The 15298-nt window shown below is 31.1% G+C and overlaps 3 protein-coding genes across 7 annotated transcripts; 1 reads left to right on the top strand and 2 right to left on the bottom strand.

The window, feature by feature from the left end:
- Positions 1-529: 529 nt before the first annotated feature.
- LOC118071207 (uncharacterized) lies at positions 530-10859 on the bottom strand. 4 transcript variants are annotated; one of them, XM_035090236.1, is made up of 6 exons: positions 10753-10859; positions 7146-10158; positions 3539-4180; positions 3319-3454; positions 3100-3240; positions 532-3016 (listed from the first exon to the last, which is right to left on the bottom strand). In XM_035090236.1, the coding sequence occupies exons 2-6, from the start codon at positions 10119-10121 to the stop codon at positions 2424-2426; spliced, it is 4488 nt and encodes a 1495-aa protein (XP_034946127.1). In that variant the 5' UTR covers positions 10122-10158; positions 10753-10859; the 3' UTR covers positions 532-2423. The 4 variants fall into 4 exon arrangements, with proteins under 4 accessions (XP_034946126.1, XP_034946125.1, XP_034946124.1 ...); XM_035090235.1 differs by having other exon boundaries at positions 530-3016; positions 3100-3454; positions 10716-10859; XM_035090234.1 differs by lacking the exon at positions 10753-10859 and adding an exon at positions 10225-10705 and having other exon boundaries at positions 530-3016; positions 3100-3454.
- Positions 10860-11092: 233 nt separating this feature from the next.
- On the top strand, positions 11093-13938 carry Exo84 (exocyst 84). Its single transcript, XM_035090237.1, has 5 exons — positions 11093-11481; positions 11561-11928; positions 11994-12296; positions 12366-13568; positions 13648-13938. Exons 1-5 carry the CDS (start codon positions 11427-11429, stop codon positions 13852-13854), a joined length of 2136 nt encoding a protein of 711 aa, XP_034946128.1. The 5' UTR covers positions 11093-11426; the 3' UTR covers positions 13855-13938.
- Positions 13602-15199, bottom strand: LOC118071209 (sperm-associated antigen 7 homolog). Of its 2 annotated transcripts, none has more exons than XR_004690860.1 (6): positions 14995-15199; positions 14812-14879; positions 14656-14744; positions 14239-14576; positions 13975-14168; positions 13602-13894 (listed from the first exon to the last, which is right to left on the bottom strand). XR_004690860.1 is itself a non-coding variant. In XM_035090238.1 (6 exons), exons 1-5 carry the CDS (start codon positions 15071-15073, stop codon positions 14032-14034), a joined length of 711 nt encoding a protein of 236 aa, XP_034946129.1. In that variant the 5' UTR covers positions 15074-15199; the 3' UTR covers positions 13602-13894; positions 13995-14031. The 2 variants fall into 2 exon arrangements, 1 of the variants encoding a protein (XP_034946129.1); XM_035090238.1 differs by having other exon boundaries at positions 13995-14168.
- Positions 15200-15298: the final 99 nt, after the last annotated feature.

Raw genomic sequence — 15298 nt, 5'->3', positions numbered from 1 at the left:
TCGCAACACAAAAAAAATTGGGTTTACTCCAAAAATTCAAATGAACATGAGTAACTATATTTAGTTCAGTTAAAATCATAATAATAATAATATTAAGCGGCTAACTTCATTCCAGCCCCCTAGCTCCTAGCGGCAGAAAAAGGTACTATTAACGTCTTAAATTCTGTAACCAGAATCTGATATCAGAGAAAAGAGATAATATATTATTTCTTTTCTCTGCTGGTATAGATATTTATTGTGGAAAACGTTGAGGAAATATGACATTAAGATGTCTCTACTTGTGTAGATTTTAAAAATTTTGGCTCCAAAAACGAGTTTTTTTACGAGGTTTTAATTTAATTGCCAGTATTGATTAATTAGTTATGTATTAAAATTATTATATCTTCTGTTCAGATAATAGAATAAAAAACAACTAATCCTATTTTAATGAACCAAATAATCCATTTAATTAATAACAATAAATATAATGTTTATTTCAAATACATAACTGTAAATTTTGGTATATAATAAAAATACTATATTACAACAGAGTGTAGATTTAACGTAATCATATAGACTTAAAACGTATACTATAAACTAGTATAAAGCAGAAGTTCCATACAAATATTTAATAAAGAATAAATTACGTACTTTACAAATTATGTGAAAAAAGTGCTTAAAAATCAGACAATAAAACTCTTTTTATACAAATTGGATCTTTTACAACTATTTATCTTGTAATGATAGATTTTTTCTTTTTGATTGCATATTTAAAATTGTTTGAAGCAGAAATTCAATTAATTTCTTATTATTTTTAATTTTCTTTTGAAAACTACTGGAAGCTAAATGGTGGTTTGTAAGAATTTTTGACCTAATAGTCGCAATAATTTTTAGTTATATTCACTTTTTAATCACACAACAATCTTAATTCTAAAACGTTGGTATGTTATATGACGTAATAATTTACCTATTAACACAACCATTTAGTAATAATGAAAGGAAAAAATGTTTAAAATATGGTTGATAGTTATTTGAATAATCAGAATAATGATGAATTCGCTACACACTCGACTATTAAACTCTTAGCAAATATGAACGATGAATGATATGATTGTGCAATTGAACAAAAAATTGAATTACTAAACTTGCAATAAATATCAATTATAATCGCATTTAGCTATTAAAATCATATAATTTTCTGATTATTATTAAATGTGAATCCTTTTTCCCTTCATTACAATTTTCGTTTCAATATAACCCATACTATGATTTATAAAAATAAATATAGTCTATGATCTATTAAACATTCATATAATGAAGTCTCTCTCTCGTTTTACATATTTCGAGATAAATATATCTTTGAAAGACCAACACCGTATTTTTTCATTCCTATCAATAGACTGTATATCATTTCATAATTTAACAATAAACATTAATCGAGTGCAGTTGTAGTTTTACATAAATTTACAATTTTGTTTGCATATTTAAAGATTAAAGCTGCCACTAAAAAGCAGCGAGAAAACATTTGTAATATTAAGAATTCTTAAGAACAATAATTCTTCTTTTCTCTAAAATATACAACAGCAAAAATTTATGAACATTATTAATCGATTCTATCCACAATGATACATTTAAACACTGTAATATTCTCTTATATTTTACCAACTTTGAATGAATTCCAAAAAAAATTTCAAAGCATATCTATATGCATCTAAAATGTTTTAACGTGCAAAAAAATATATTATTAAGTTAAATAAAATAATATAAAAAAATAATATAGATATAGTGAAATAGTAATGACATATAATGGACGTCTTACAAATGGAAATTACTTAACTTTTCACAGTCGATTTATAGGGAATGTAAGGGTTAGGCACACATAAATAATACGCCAACCATGATAAATATTTACGATGTGAATAACAATCCAAACTTAAAATAGTAAATTAGTCCTAGCATTTTGATGTTTGGCTATCATTGGCTATTATTAACTTGAATTTTTTTCTGCTGCCCGAAATTGACTGTATTAATAAATTTATTTTTAGGATATTTACATAAATACAATCACATAATAATTAAAATCCGTAATTTATTACTCCGAGCACATGCTTGCACCAGAAATATATTATTTAAGATAAAAAATTATTTTTCTGTTATTATTTGTGCACAGTATCAAGTTGTAGCAATGAAAAAGAGAAATACTTTTCGCAATCAGAATGGCATTGACTTTACAATCAAGTCTTATCATAACTTTTATTGATACTACTCAAGAAACAGTACGTACGCAATATAATAATATCTCCCTTCTTTTAATGGAATATCTCCAAAAAATATATATCACGCTAAATACTTTGAACATATTATACTTGTCGGAATGATTGAATAGCCAAAGATGGCGATACTTTCACGTTTAACAACGCATCTTTTCTAAAATAAATTATTTTTTATTTGAAAATCTGATTGTATTCGGATAAAAGACATTCGATAACTAAATTTTGTTGCATAAGATCTAAAGCCATGTTTGCACTCTCTTCTGCCGGCCACATTAACGTCGGTCCAAAGACGATCGCAAGATTTGGTATATGCATACGATTGTAATCTTGATATGACGTTACTTTCAGCAGATGTTTTAATAAAAATTGTAAAGTATCATAATTGGGAGGTGGTAAAGCTTTAACAATTTCACGAAAACATTGAACTTTAGCAGAGGTTTTTTTTAACATACTTGCATTTAACGCTTCTTTAAAAAAACTTGATGGTATTAAAGGTTCTTTTAATTCACGAAAGAATAATTTTAACGCACCAGTTAACACATGAACATCCTCTTCTTGATGTAACACATTCAACTTATATTGATCAACCTGGAGACGTATTTTTTGAATTTGACTCAAGTTGCCACTTGCTCGGTACAAACCGTCAGTCTTCATATTTTCTTCATTACTTTCCAATACTTCAATGCATATTTTTACGAATATAGGTACTCTTGGAGGTTCCGTAGGACATACATCTTTTAAATATGAACCGAATGCTGGTTCATCTGATAATAAAAAATTTTTTCCATATTATTATTTTTTAATTTCAGGAAAAATTTCATTCTAAATGATAGGAAAAAATGCATACCTTTATAAATACCATTTTTTACTAAAGATTCAACAGTAGGACGTCTTAAGAAAAATCGACGAAGTTTGGCTTTAATTTTGGTTTGTCGTTCCGCTGGTGTAACACTAAGATCTTCTAATGAATCATCTAGCTTTTTAACAGCTAAAAAATTTAATATAATATTTGTCAAGTTATTGTGATAATAAATCAATTTTACATGCTTAAATAAAGAATAATTACTTTTCATTGATCGAGATCTGATGACCTTAGATGATTTTTTGGAATCTTCTGATTGATTCGATTCTGAAGGTGACTTGCAATTACTGACCTTCCGAGTTTCAGACGGACCAGAAGCGATTTTAGTTAAGCTAAATGGCTACATGATAAAAATTTGATTAAATTGTATTTTCTTTTTTTAAAATTATTGCTCATAAATCGCTATAAATAATATATTTTTTACCAATTTCTGTATGACTCCATGAATTTCTTGAAACCATTCAGCAGCAACAGAAGTATTATCACTTTGTATGAGTACTTGAAGTCCAAGTACTGTACCAATCATATATACATTTTTCCTACTGCTTACTCGTTCTCCAGGCTCGATTGATGCACCATTCAAGTCAACAGATATATCAGGTTTTGCCATTGGAGATTGACCACTCTTCATCATTGTATTGAATGTTTTTGAGTCTTTGAAGAAGAGTAAAAATAATTCTGTTAAAACAGCATATGAAGTATTCCAATTTTTTCGAAGCTTCTTTCCATTTTCTGTAATTTTCGTACGACTTAGAGGACCTTCTTTCAATATTCTCATGTTACCATCAAATGAAAGTTGCGGCCAGTCATTCAGTAGACTCCCTGCTTTTTTAGTTATAAGATCTCGATTAATAATACTTTGATTTCCATGTTGAACACCACTAAGCACGTTTTCGCATTGGCTAAACTCGTTTGAAATGCTACTTTCTTCTAGTGATGGATATTCTTTCTGGGCAGTTCTAGTTTGCATTTTTTCTGCTGTTATTGTTGGAAGGACCCAAGAAGACTCATTGCTATTTTCTTCAAAGAAGTATATTTTTCCTTCATCGTCATTTGAAGAAAACCACTGAAACAAAAAAAAACAAGAAAGAGAATCAGTATTTATAATCTGACAAAGATAAGAATAAATTTTTTTTATAAATTTAATATAAATATCGATCTTAAATTTGATTCATTATTTTATTCATCTTTTGTACCTGATGCATATCATCTTCATCATCCATTGCGACATACAATAAATTCCGTTTCCACATTTTAATGTCACTTGTTACGGAGCCTTTCCGTTGGCGATACTCATTAATGCTATCATTACATCTATCATCTCCATTCTTATTTTCACAAGTTTCATCAATGATACCTCCAGTGACATCAAGTAGAGAATAAAATTCTAAAGATTTTGAATCAGGAGACAGAGACGAACTATCACTTTTCATATGTACGCTCCAATTTTCATAGATAGGTGGATAAAGAAGTTTGTCGCATGAAATATTTTCCTCTTCAGTGTCTTGAAGAGATTCTATAACATTTGAACTTTCAGATCCAATAGATTTATAATTAGAATCACCAACTTTGATAGCTGAACAATTGTCAATGTTAACATTACTGTCGATGTTATCGCAAGAACTGAACAATTCATTAGAAATGACCAATCCACAATTCTCATTTTCCTGTTCGTCCGTATCTAAGTTGTTATAAGTGTCTAGCCAACGAGAAGCTGTTTTCGAACGACTCGGAAATGTCACGTTCATTTCCCGCCGCGGATGAGTTAACGACAAGTTATTTTCGCTGTCTATAAAAATTGATCCACGAGCATTGACATCGATATTATCCACTGGAGAATTAGAATTAGTTGTATGACCTTCAAAAGCATTCATTGAATCTGAATTGGTTTCATTAGACCATGCTGATAAATCTTCTAATCTACTACTTGATATATCATCACAATGACTAATGGAATTACCATTTTTCATTTCTGATTCTTCCAAGAATTTTTGACATATCATCAATGCATTATTGTCATCATTATTACCAGTAACTAACGATAGGTTTGATAAAGTTTCGTACGAACTAGTTCGGCAAGAAGTAAAATAACCACTTTTATCTCTAATTAAATTAACACAACACACGACTCTATTGGGATACATAGTGATTTGAGAGAAGGTTGTACTATGACTGGTATTCTGAAACTGCTCGAGCATTGGTTCACTATTATGATTGGAAATATCAATGTATTCACTATCAGAGTCTAATACGTCATTCGTACATGAAGACTTAACTTCCTCTTCATTTTCCTGCAGTTTTCTATCACATATGATCTCGCAAGAATCAAAATTATGATTTCTACCCCTCACAGAGTTGGCAAATTCTAAATTTAAAAATTTCTTAACGTCTTCAATACAAGAAAAATTTTGGTCAGTGCAAGTTATATTTTGCAAGCTGTCAAACATAATTCCCGACTCACAGAAATCACAATTACTTCGTATCAACTTTAACCAATGAACCACAGGATATCCCTGTCTCGTTCGAAAGTCTTCACAACTCTGAGCAATTTTTTTTCTTAAATCAACGGGTAACCAGGTGTAGGCGGGAACCTCAGCCTTGGAAAAACTTGATAAACCGTCATTACGATTAATACAATTACGTCCAGTAACACGTGCACACGTGAGGAGACTCTTCTCCTCCATAAAGCACTGCTCGTCATTCATCTTGAAATATACAACTTGAATAAGCTCGAGCCTGCCTTTTTTTATCGAAAAAACTTGAAGACTCTCGATATAATTCACTATGTTAATACGGAAGAAAACCACATCCTCATTCTCAAAGTGATTGTGGTTAAAATATTGCTCATTAAATGTTCAAAATCATATTTCCTTTTTTATTTATGTTTATCATCATTGCATGAGTAATTTAGAAATTTACAAAAAACTCTTTTAATAAATAATTGTATAAATACGTTAGTGAAGTAATTATTTTTAGCATTTATTAGCAGATAATTATGCCAATAGATCTTGGAAATGAATTGAATTATTGAACTGAATATTTCAACAAAAAGAGACAATTAAAAATGAATGATTTATAAGTTATAATATTAATTCTGTTTGTTATTTTATAATCGCACCCGTGACTCTAAACTGCTTGGAAGTATTCGCGTCACTCGTACAGACTACATCGGACTGAAAGCTCAATGTCTTCACTAAAAATGACTACACATGTTATTCACAAGTCAAAGCTAAGGCAGTTAGTAGCCGTCGTATATATCATATAGTAGAATTGATGTATTTCAGTCTAGCATACACACACACCAATTGATGTGAGATTGGGTCGTCGTATCAAACTGAAAAGCGACCAGGCGGCCCGTACGTGAGATATTTCTTACATGATCGCGAAGGCGTGCGGGTGGGACTAGAGTACAGAGGGTTCTCTTGTGTGAGGGATACGGGAAGATATCAGGAATTCCGGAGTTCGTGGCGAGTCTTCGAAATCAGTCGATCTAACATTAAACACAAGTCAATAAACTATTTTGCTAGATTAATGCTTCTGAAAAATATAAAATGTATTTTTCATGAATGAATCTTGAAAAAATAATGCGTAAATTTTAAATAATCGGACGAAGAAATACTTAATCAAGTGGTCATGAACCATTCAACCAATCGTTCCCGTCAAGAATGACCAATTCAATTTGTTGAGGTCAAGCTTGATTCCACGACCCGAAGCTTCAAGTTCTTTTAACGCATCCTACTGTGCATATACATGTTGATTCATTTCATCCAATTATCCAACATGATGTCATCAGCCTGAGCTACTAATTGCACCCATGGAATTACTACAAAATAAATTGGCTACTGAATGACATTCAGCGCCCAAGAAAACGACATGTGTGGTGCTACTGTTTACTTTTCTGCTTGTCACAATTCTCTAATGTATTTTCGTTTTAACCTTCAACTGTCACAATAAACATTTTTAGCGATACTTATGAACATCTGATGACAAGTAATAAAATAAATAATTTCTATCAAAAAAATTATACCAACCTTATTTCCTTGTTCGTTAACGAAGCAAATTTGATCTGTATGTGGATCATACTTTTGCGTCCACCCAGGCGGTAAATTAATCGTACATTCATAACCATCTTGAGCGACTCGAGCATTGACAGGACTTGGTTGAGAAGAAGCGTCAAAAGCTGCTGTAACTTCGGATTCTGATTGACTTTGTAATGCTTCAGAACTTGCATTTGAGCTGAGTATATGATCGTCTGAAGGACTATCACGTGACAATTTTTCTTTATTTTTATTTAAATTCATATTTGAACTAGATTTGTCTTGAATTTGATTTTTTATATTATCATCATTGTCATCATTGTTTGAGAGCAATTCTTTCGATTGAAGACAATTATCAGAACCGCTATCAGATGTACACAAAAGTGTTTTGAAACCGACGGCAGTGCTTGATTCGATATTTATTTCATCAGTTACAGTCATTCCATGCGAATTAAATCTATCCCAAAGATTTTCAGTAGAATTATTCATTCTTTTGCTTATTTTTCTTGGAGCTGGAATTTTCACTTGTTCTGCATTATTAACTATCTTATCATTGACTTTTGAAGGAATTAAATCTTCAGGATTAAGTGGTACTTTTGTTCGTGGTAAGGGTATAGGTTTTGATTTAGGAGATTCTTGAGGATAATTTTTATATTCTATAATAATTTCCTCTTCCAAACATCGAAAATCACTTAGACTTCTACTCTTTCTCTTTAATGCATTAATTGAAGTAGATGCAAAATCATTTTTATTTCGAAAGCGTTGATAATTATCAGGTATCGTAGTAAAATGTAATGTGGAACTTTTTTTCAAGCTACACTTTTTGGCATTTGCCATCATCTCTTCTTCTTCATCAGAAAATTCTCGTTGATTAAAATACCTTCCTTCTCGTTTACTTTTAAAGCTGTTTGAGTATTTTAAATGCCTGCGACCATTCCATGAATCTTCAGACCTGTAAGTATCTTCATGAATCCCACTGTCATCGTACGCGTCACCATCACTCATACTTTCACTTAATATAGTAGTATTTTTTGTCTTATCTATACTGGTTCTTCTTGCAGGGAGAAACTGTATTTCACTTGCAAGTTTTTCTAATGATGGAGTTAATTTAAATTCGCTAGATGAATTATTCGATTTTATTTTTGAACGCATTTTAACTTTACTCGAATGTATTTTAATATTAGAGTAACCCGACTCATGATCATTGTCTGTAGTTGAGTAACTTGGTTCATTCGTTGTACACTTGCGATAACGTAGCCGTTTATCTAATGATAATGATCGATTATCACTGAATGAATCGTCAGGTGAACAATCATTTAATATATTTGCCTCATTGTACTCATCTAATATCTTTGGCGACTTCGGTGATCTCAGTGGTTTACTTTGTGGAATTATTTCAGTGCGAATTGTAAATTTTAATTGATTTTCTTGTTTAGGAAAACGAAAAGCTGTGGAACTATCTGATATATCAGATGTTTCAGAAATATTTAAATGTTCTGTGATATCTTCATATTCATCATCTTCTTTTAAAGATTTTTGAGCAGTAGAAGAATCAATTTCAATAAAAGGTTTATTTTCTGAATTAATAGAGATTTTACAAATATTACTTGGCGGTGCATCAACTAATTTAATATCATTTGATCGATGCTCTATTTGTGGAGTATTTGTTTCAGACCTTTGTAAATTTATTTCATGCAATTCTTTTGTTAATTCATCAACTGGATTAAAATTATCTTTAATTTCAGTGCTTTTCAATTGAAAATTTGGCTTTTTAGAGATATTTTTTCTTTCTTTGCACATTTGAGTAAGCTCTGACATAAGTTCTTCCACAGCCCAAGTTCTCCGTTTATCATTAAGAATTTTATAATCTCCACTATTATTTCCATTAGCCTCTTCATCAGTTGCTTGTCCAACAAGTGTCAGCTGGCGCCCGTATGGTAGTTTTGGACTTAAACTTCTCTCAGTTCGCATGCAAAATTGTTTTGATTCTAGATCTAAACTCCGACTATTTCTAGTTGATATACTAGGATTTTGATGATCACTACTGAGTTCATCATGTAAAGATACACTAAGTTTTGACTCTGGTTTGTCTAATCTTCTAGATTTCTTATTGTTGCGTAAGAGAAATTTATCATCAATATCACTATCTAATTGAGAATCATCGGAGTGCGAAGATTTTGTTCTAATTCGTGTTTTTCGAGGTACTTCCAGATCACGACTCTCTCGTGAAAACTTTTCGTAATTTGGATTATCGGATTTCTTACGTCTTCTATCTAAGCTGCTTTCTAGTTCTTGTCGGAAAGGATCTGGTAGAGTCATTTCCATTCTTGACTGTAAATCAAAGGATTTAGGGCTAGTTGAAAAAGACCTAGAAATTTTAACATTATTTTGGTCAGCATCTGATACATTCATTGCAGTTAATGTTTTTTTCTTCTCTTCCTTTAATACTTTTTTGTCTTTTGAACTTTCTTTATGATCAGATATCTCTTTCACATTATCTCTTTCTAGTGACTTGGTTTTAATAGCTGCTAGTCCAACTTTTAACTCGGCTCGCGTGGCGTAATCCATTGCATTATGTTTATGAGATTCATCTGTCACGTATATAGACTTTGAAGCCTCTTGCTTGCCATCTGCTGATCCAGCCAGCCATTTTTTGACATTTTTCATGGCACTAGATGTTTCCTTAGGCATATTTTTATATTTAGATGCATCCAATGGTATAAATGCTTTATCCTCTCGAGAGGTTTTTCTAGATGTTTTTGATGAAACTTCTCTAACATATGTAGCTGGTACATAGAAGGATCGTTGCTGTTTGTTTCTAATAACCTGCCACCAATCAGCATTGGTTTTTTGCAGTAAATATAATTTTTCATGCTTTTTTATAACTATATCTCGACCCTCTGCTGTTTTATATTGAAAGTCGTAGAGCACTTTCACGTAAGAGTGCTCTTCCAGGTCTAATCCACTCATGACAATGCCAGATTACATTTTTATTGGATTATTGGCACTGAAATATAAAAGAATAAAGTGTTAATTGTAAAATGGATTTAGATTTGATGAATAATTAAAGTACCTGATTTGAATAACAATTATATTTATAAAGCTATACTGTTAAATTGACACACTCCATCCGTGTACTAGTTTATTTAAAATTTAATTAACATTCATTTTTCTAAGATGAAGAAAAATTTTCTACATAATAAAATTGATTCAAATAAAATGTTAATAATTTATCTATATTATAATCATTCATTCTAATTAATAACATGGATTAATGAAGTAAAAAATTCACAAAATAGATCAACATTCGTTAAGGTTATGCGTTTGTATCTTAGACAGAATATCAAAGCACTTTTATTCGTACACTGTTAATTATAAACTTCGAAAGGTAAAAGGAACTTTAGAGTAAAATTGGGTATCACTACTACTATTTACAAACATCAATGGAACTCCAATAATGATAGGTTATAGAGAATCAGAGAATTGTCATTGTTACAATGACGTAATTCACTTAGAGAAAGTTTTTTTTCTTTGAAAGAAATAATCTACGTGCTCAAATAATACCTTTGATTAAGTTAATTATTATGAAAAAAATAATTACATTGTCCTTGAAGCGTCCACAAACTCATCCCAAAAATTCTTGCTATCGTCCATACGCTAATAAGACTGACAGCACCATCATGTCAATAATACAGGTGTAGTGCTTTAAACAGGATGCACATATGTATGTATGCAAGAGGATAGAAGTCTATAGTCTTGAACAAGACAAAACTTCGAGAGTATGTCGAAACGAGCGCTTAATCATTATTCAACGCGCGTAATTTCAAATGTATAAAATATTAGTATTTATTGCCAGTCTAAATGGAAAATTCAATTTTTCCATCTTTAAGAAAAAATATCTCATAGAATTTTTAAATTTCCTTAAGCAAAAAATATCTATACTATTTTCAATGGGTTTTATAATTATTTAGTCATGATATTTTTGAATGAATTCAATAATTCTGTTTAATAAACGAGGTCATTGTTTAAAGTGCCATTAAATACATGCATACAGACAGACCATGACGTTCATCCTTGCCATATTTGGAGGATGTAGATAGAAATGGGCGTATTTTGTTTCTATTTATTTATAAAATGAGTAATTATATTGTATTGAAGTATAGTATCAATTTAGAAAATTCTATACAAATATAAATAAAATATCAAGAGAAAATTAATATAAAAAATTACGTAGTTTATTTCACATAACCTTAATCATATTAAATATTCACAAAAATGACTGAAGCTTTGACTAAAAATTTTGCCGCTGAGGATTTTAATCCTGACAAATGTAAGTCCAATTAAATTTATTATTACTAAAATAAATATTTTTTTGATACCTCTTTAATCACAATAAAATAACTTTACAGTTGTTAAAGAATTGAGTTCTCAATGTATTGGAGCAGATGAACTCCATAAACAACGAGCAAAGATTCAAGAATTAGCTGATAATACATCTGCACAGCTTAAACGCAATGTATACCAAAATTACATGCAATTTATTGAAACAGCTAAAGAAATATCTCATTTAGAAAGTGAAATGTATCAATTATCACAATTGCTCAGTGAACAAAGATCACTTCTCAGTACGTTAGGCTCAAGTAGAACAACTGGAGCAATATTTGATGATCCATCTAAAGCTCAACAAGAAGAAGAAGAAGATTCAAATGTTATGACAAAAGAAGAAGAGCAAAAGCAAAAATTAATTCAATTGTTAGAAAATGTCGAAGGAGCGATGGTATATATTTTAAGTGGTAAAACCAAAACTGACAACATATTAATTGATTTATTATTGTTTTGTAGAATTTAGTGGAAACACCAGGTCGGATTTGTTTACATGAAGGATCATTGTTAGAATTAGATCCTTTAGAAGGTACTCCATTAAAGAGAGTGCATGCTTATCTTTTCAACGATATCCTTATGATTGCCTCCTGGCTTCATACTGGTGGACGAAGAGGCCCGCCACGTTATAAAATGCAAGCAGTATATAATTTACAGAGTTTAGCAATAGTAAACGTGAGAGATTTAGGAACAGTTAAACTTGCCTTTAAATTATTAGCTTTCCCAGATACCAGGGTCTTCCAGTGTGCTTCTGCTACAAGCAAGGTAAAACTTCTATTGCTTTTTTTTTCTTTTAATTTTAACTTAACTTTAATTATTATTTATTTAATGTAGAAAGAGTGGCTAGATAAATGTGAACAAGCTAAAAGAGCACGTCTTATCCAAGATAATCAATTAGAGCCGGATTATCAAGAGATTTCGAAAGAGAATGCACTTGCACCTTCTCGTTCAATATCTCTAGATTCGAATCTATTAGGAGCGGAAGATGGTGATGAGTCCGAAGGAGGAGTCCAATTTCCAGAGTGGTTATTAGAAGTAACAGAAGATCTGGACTCATGTATGGCACAGAGACACTTTGAAGAAGCCCATAATTTATTAGAGAGAGCAAAAAATTATTTAAAAGAAGCACATACCACTCCACAGTTGAATGAAATTAAAGTTAAAGTTGAAGAAAGAGGTAAAACTCTTGTTGATGTGTTAACTCGTGAATTAGAATTGAGTGCAGAAGCTAAATCTTTACAAGGAGGAGGGTTACGAAGTGCTCGAAGAGCTGTAAGACTTTTAATACAATTAAATAGAAGTGCACAAGCTTGTCAATTATATCTTCAGCTATGTAGTGCTGCTCTGAAAGCACGGTTAAAACGTGTCAAGCGAGAAGGAACAACCATTCCGTATGTTAAACAAGTCAGCGCAATTGCTTTCAGTAATACTTCCGATATGGCCAAAGAGTTTTTGAAACTTTTTCCGCCATCAACTAATTGTACGTCGAGTCTGGTTGTTTGGTGCAGTCAAGAAATTAAACATCTTACATCGCATTTAATTAAGCAGTTGTTTATTCCCCAAGTCACTTTAGGAACACTAGTAGAATGCATCTCTACAGTTCGCAGTCATTGTGATCAACTTACTCAATTAGGTATTGATTTGCGTTATCAATTAGATGGTCAATTAAGATCACCATTAGCAAAAGCACTTCAAGAAGCTGGGGAGAAATATGTTGACGCAGTGAAAGTTCGTGCTGCTGAAGACAACTGGCATCCATCGAATATGCAAACAAGTCAAAATTTGCAAAAATTACTAGCAGAGTTGGATGACCTCGGTATTCCTGTACCAACTGCCTTCGTAACTAGTGATTGCTGGATCTCATTGACTAGTAACACACTGGCCTTTTCTCGACTTTATGTAGGACTTCTTGAAGACTGTCTCAGTGTATCTACGCCTGAACTCATACGCACTATTGACAATGTACTCATTTCTGTAATGCGTACTCAAGTTGAACATCTCATAGCATCCATAGAAAATCCTAAATTTAAACAACAGGTATGGGAAATTTTATTAAATTTACAATTTTCGTTTTTAATACATCAAATTAATTTATTTTATAAATTTTCTTTTTTAGAGAAAATTAGTGCAAGATAATGCAACATATGTTCGTGACATAATTATTGAACGTGGTTTAGAACTCTACAAAAGTACAATAGGGCAAGAGTTTACGAAGCTGGTTGGATTGAAAAGACAAATAATTATTCAACCAACAGCTATCAATAAACCAAAGCCCGCGCCTAGAACTTCAGTTCCTAAATACTCGAACAGTGAATATATATGAGTTGCTATTGCATCTTTGCTTTTTTGTATGTTAACAACATCTGTAACATAATGTAAATAGACAAAAAATTACTTTTCAATGTAACGTTTAGAGCTTAATTTTTTTAGCTCAGTAGTGTACCTCAATTGTTAGATATTTACAAATAATCTAATGATAATAATACTGATGAATTATTTATTAAGTTGTTGATTGATCGGAAAGCTCATTTTTTTGAAGACTTGCTTGTTCGTGAATTGCTTTCAACTTCTTCCTTGCTCTTATATCTGCTAGAGTTTGTTCTATACTTCTTTGGTCTTTTTTATTTTCGCTAGGTACTGAAAAATGTAATTTGATTATTAAAATCACTCTTAATCAAAGTGAATTTCTTTAAATCCAAGAACTTACCGAATCCGTAAATACTACTAGCTTCAGTCTTTCTGGCAGCTTCCAGAGCTGATTCTTTTCCAATTAAATGTTCGTATTTTTCTTTGTAATCAAAATTTGGAACAAATTCTTTCTTACGTTTTCGAGATTTGAGATCTTCTTCCAGTTCTTTAGCTTGTTGTTCCCTTTCTTCTTTTATCCTCTTAGCAACTTCATCATTCCATTCTTCTCCCCGACGTAAAACGCTTATTTGATCTTCTGAAGGGGGGTGCTCTTTCTTGAAAATCATTATGTGCCTATCCACCCCTTCTTCTCCGAATGAGTGAGCAAGAACACTCGCTACTTCTGCTACATCATGTCTACAAAATAAGGAAATTATTTTATAATTTTATCATTTTTTAAGAATAAATTATTCTCATAAATATCATTGTAATTTACACAATACTTCTGTGAACTTGATCCATAGGAGGAAATTTATATTCTTTAGCCAAATCATTCTTCAAAAATTTATTTACTCTTTCTTCCACCTAGAAAAAGAGTTACATGATTACAATGAGTTAAAATATTTAATAAAACAATTTTTCAAAACTTTACTTGTTCTCTGAACTTTTTCAGTCTTTCAGCTTCTGCCTTTTGTTGTTTTTGATGTTCTTCACGTTGCTCTAAACAAGAAAGTATTTAAATTATAAATATAACCCTGCATGCAGTTAGGATATACACACACTAAAATAAATAATTTCTATGCAAATACACAGACAAGAAAAGTTATAGACTAACTTTTTAATAATGCTTTTTGCTTATCGCTTATTGTAGGAGGTTTATCCATAGAGTTTAATATGGATCCTAACAAATCCATTTTTTATTGTAAGAATTATAAGAGTACACTTTATTTAAATAAAGAAGAAATTAATATTAATCAAATATTGTGAGAGCAAAAAAAATTCTTTACTGTCAAACAATGATATCCCGAACACATCTATAGTCAAACCGAACGGACAGAGAGGTCCGATGAAACTTGAACGTATCCCCGAATTGCAATTTCAGAGCTGTAGTGAGTTTTAATGTTTTGTTGGCAATCTTG

This window comes from Chelonus insularis, unplaced genomic scaffold (genome assembly GCF_013357705.1).
Source record: "Chelonus insularis isolate UGA/USDA-ARS -01 unplaced genomic scaffold, ASM1335770v1 contig_75_pilon, whole genome shotgun sequence".
NCBI classification, from domain to species: Eukaryota; Metazoa; Arthropoda; class Insecta; order Hymenoptera; family Braconidae; genus Chelonus; species Chelonus insularis.
The sequence above is the reverse complement of the archived record's forward strand: the minus strand, read 5'-3'. Positions and strand labels throughout refer to the sequence as shown.

What these genes read in the sequence shown, in the direction of transcription:
- LOC118071207 (XM_035090235.1), bottom strand. Translation starts at nt 10,121, where the DNA reads ATGAGTGGATTAGACCTGGAAGAGCACTCTTACGTGAAAGTGCTCTAC. An exon ending in TTAACGAACAAGGAAATAAG is followed by an intron (nt 4,181 to 7,145) that starts GTTGGTATAATT and finishes TTTTTGTTTCAG; the next exon opens with TGGTTTTCTTCAAATGACGA. An exon ending in AAAAAATGGTATTTATAAAG is followed by an intron (nt 3,017 to 3,099) that starts GTATGCATTTTT and finishes TTTTATTATCAG; the next exon opens with ATGAACCAGCATTCGGTTCA.
- Exo84 (XM_035090237.1), top strand. Translation starts at nt 11,427, where the DNA reads ATGACTGAAGCTTTGACTAAAAATTTTGCCGCTGAGGATTTTAATCCT. An exon ending in GGATTTTAATCCTGACAAAT is followed by an intron (nt 11,482 to 11,560) that starts GTAAGTCCAATT and finishes ATAACTTTACAG; the next exon opens with TTGTTAAAGAATTGAGTTCT. An exon ending in ATCCTAAATTTAAACAACAG is followed by an intron (nt 13,569 to 13,647) that starts GTATGGGAAATT and finishes TTTCTTTTTTAG; the next exon opens with AGAAAATTAGTGCAAGATAA.
- LOC118071209 (XM_035090238.1), bottom strand. Translation starts at nt 15,073, where the DNA reads ATGGATTTGTTAGGATCCATATTAAACTCTATGGATAAACCTCCTACA. An exon ending in TGAAAAAGTTCAGAGAACAA is followed by an intron (nt 14,745 to 14,811) that starts GTAAAGTTTTGA and finishes CTCTTTTTCTAG; the next exon opens with GTGGAAGAAAGAGTAAATAA. An exon ending in CAAGTTCACAGAAGTATTGT is followed by an intron (nt 14,577 to 14,655) that starts GTAAATTACAAT and finishes CTTATTTTGTAG; the next exon opens with ACATGATGTAGCAGAAGTAG.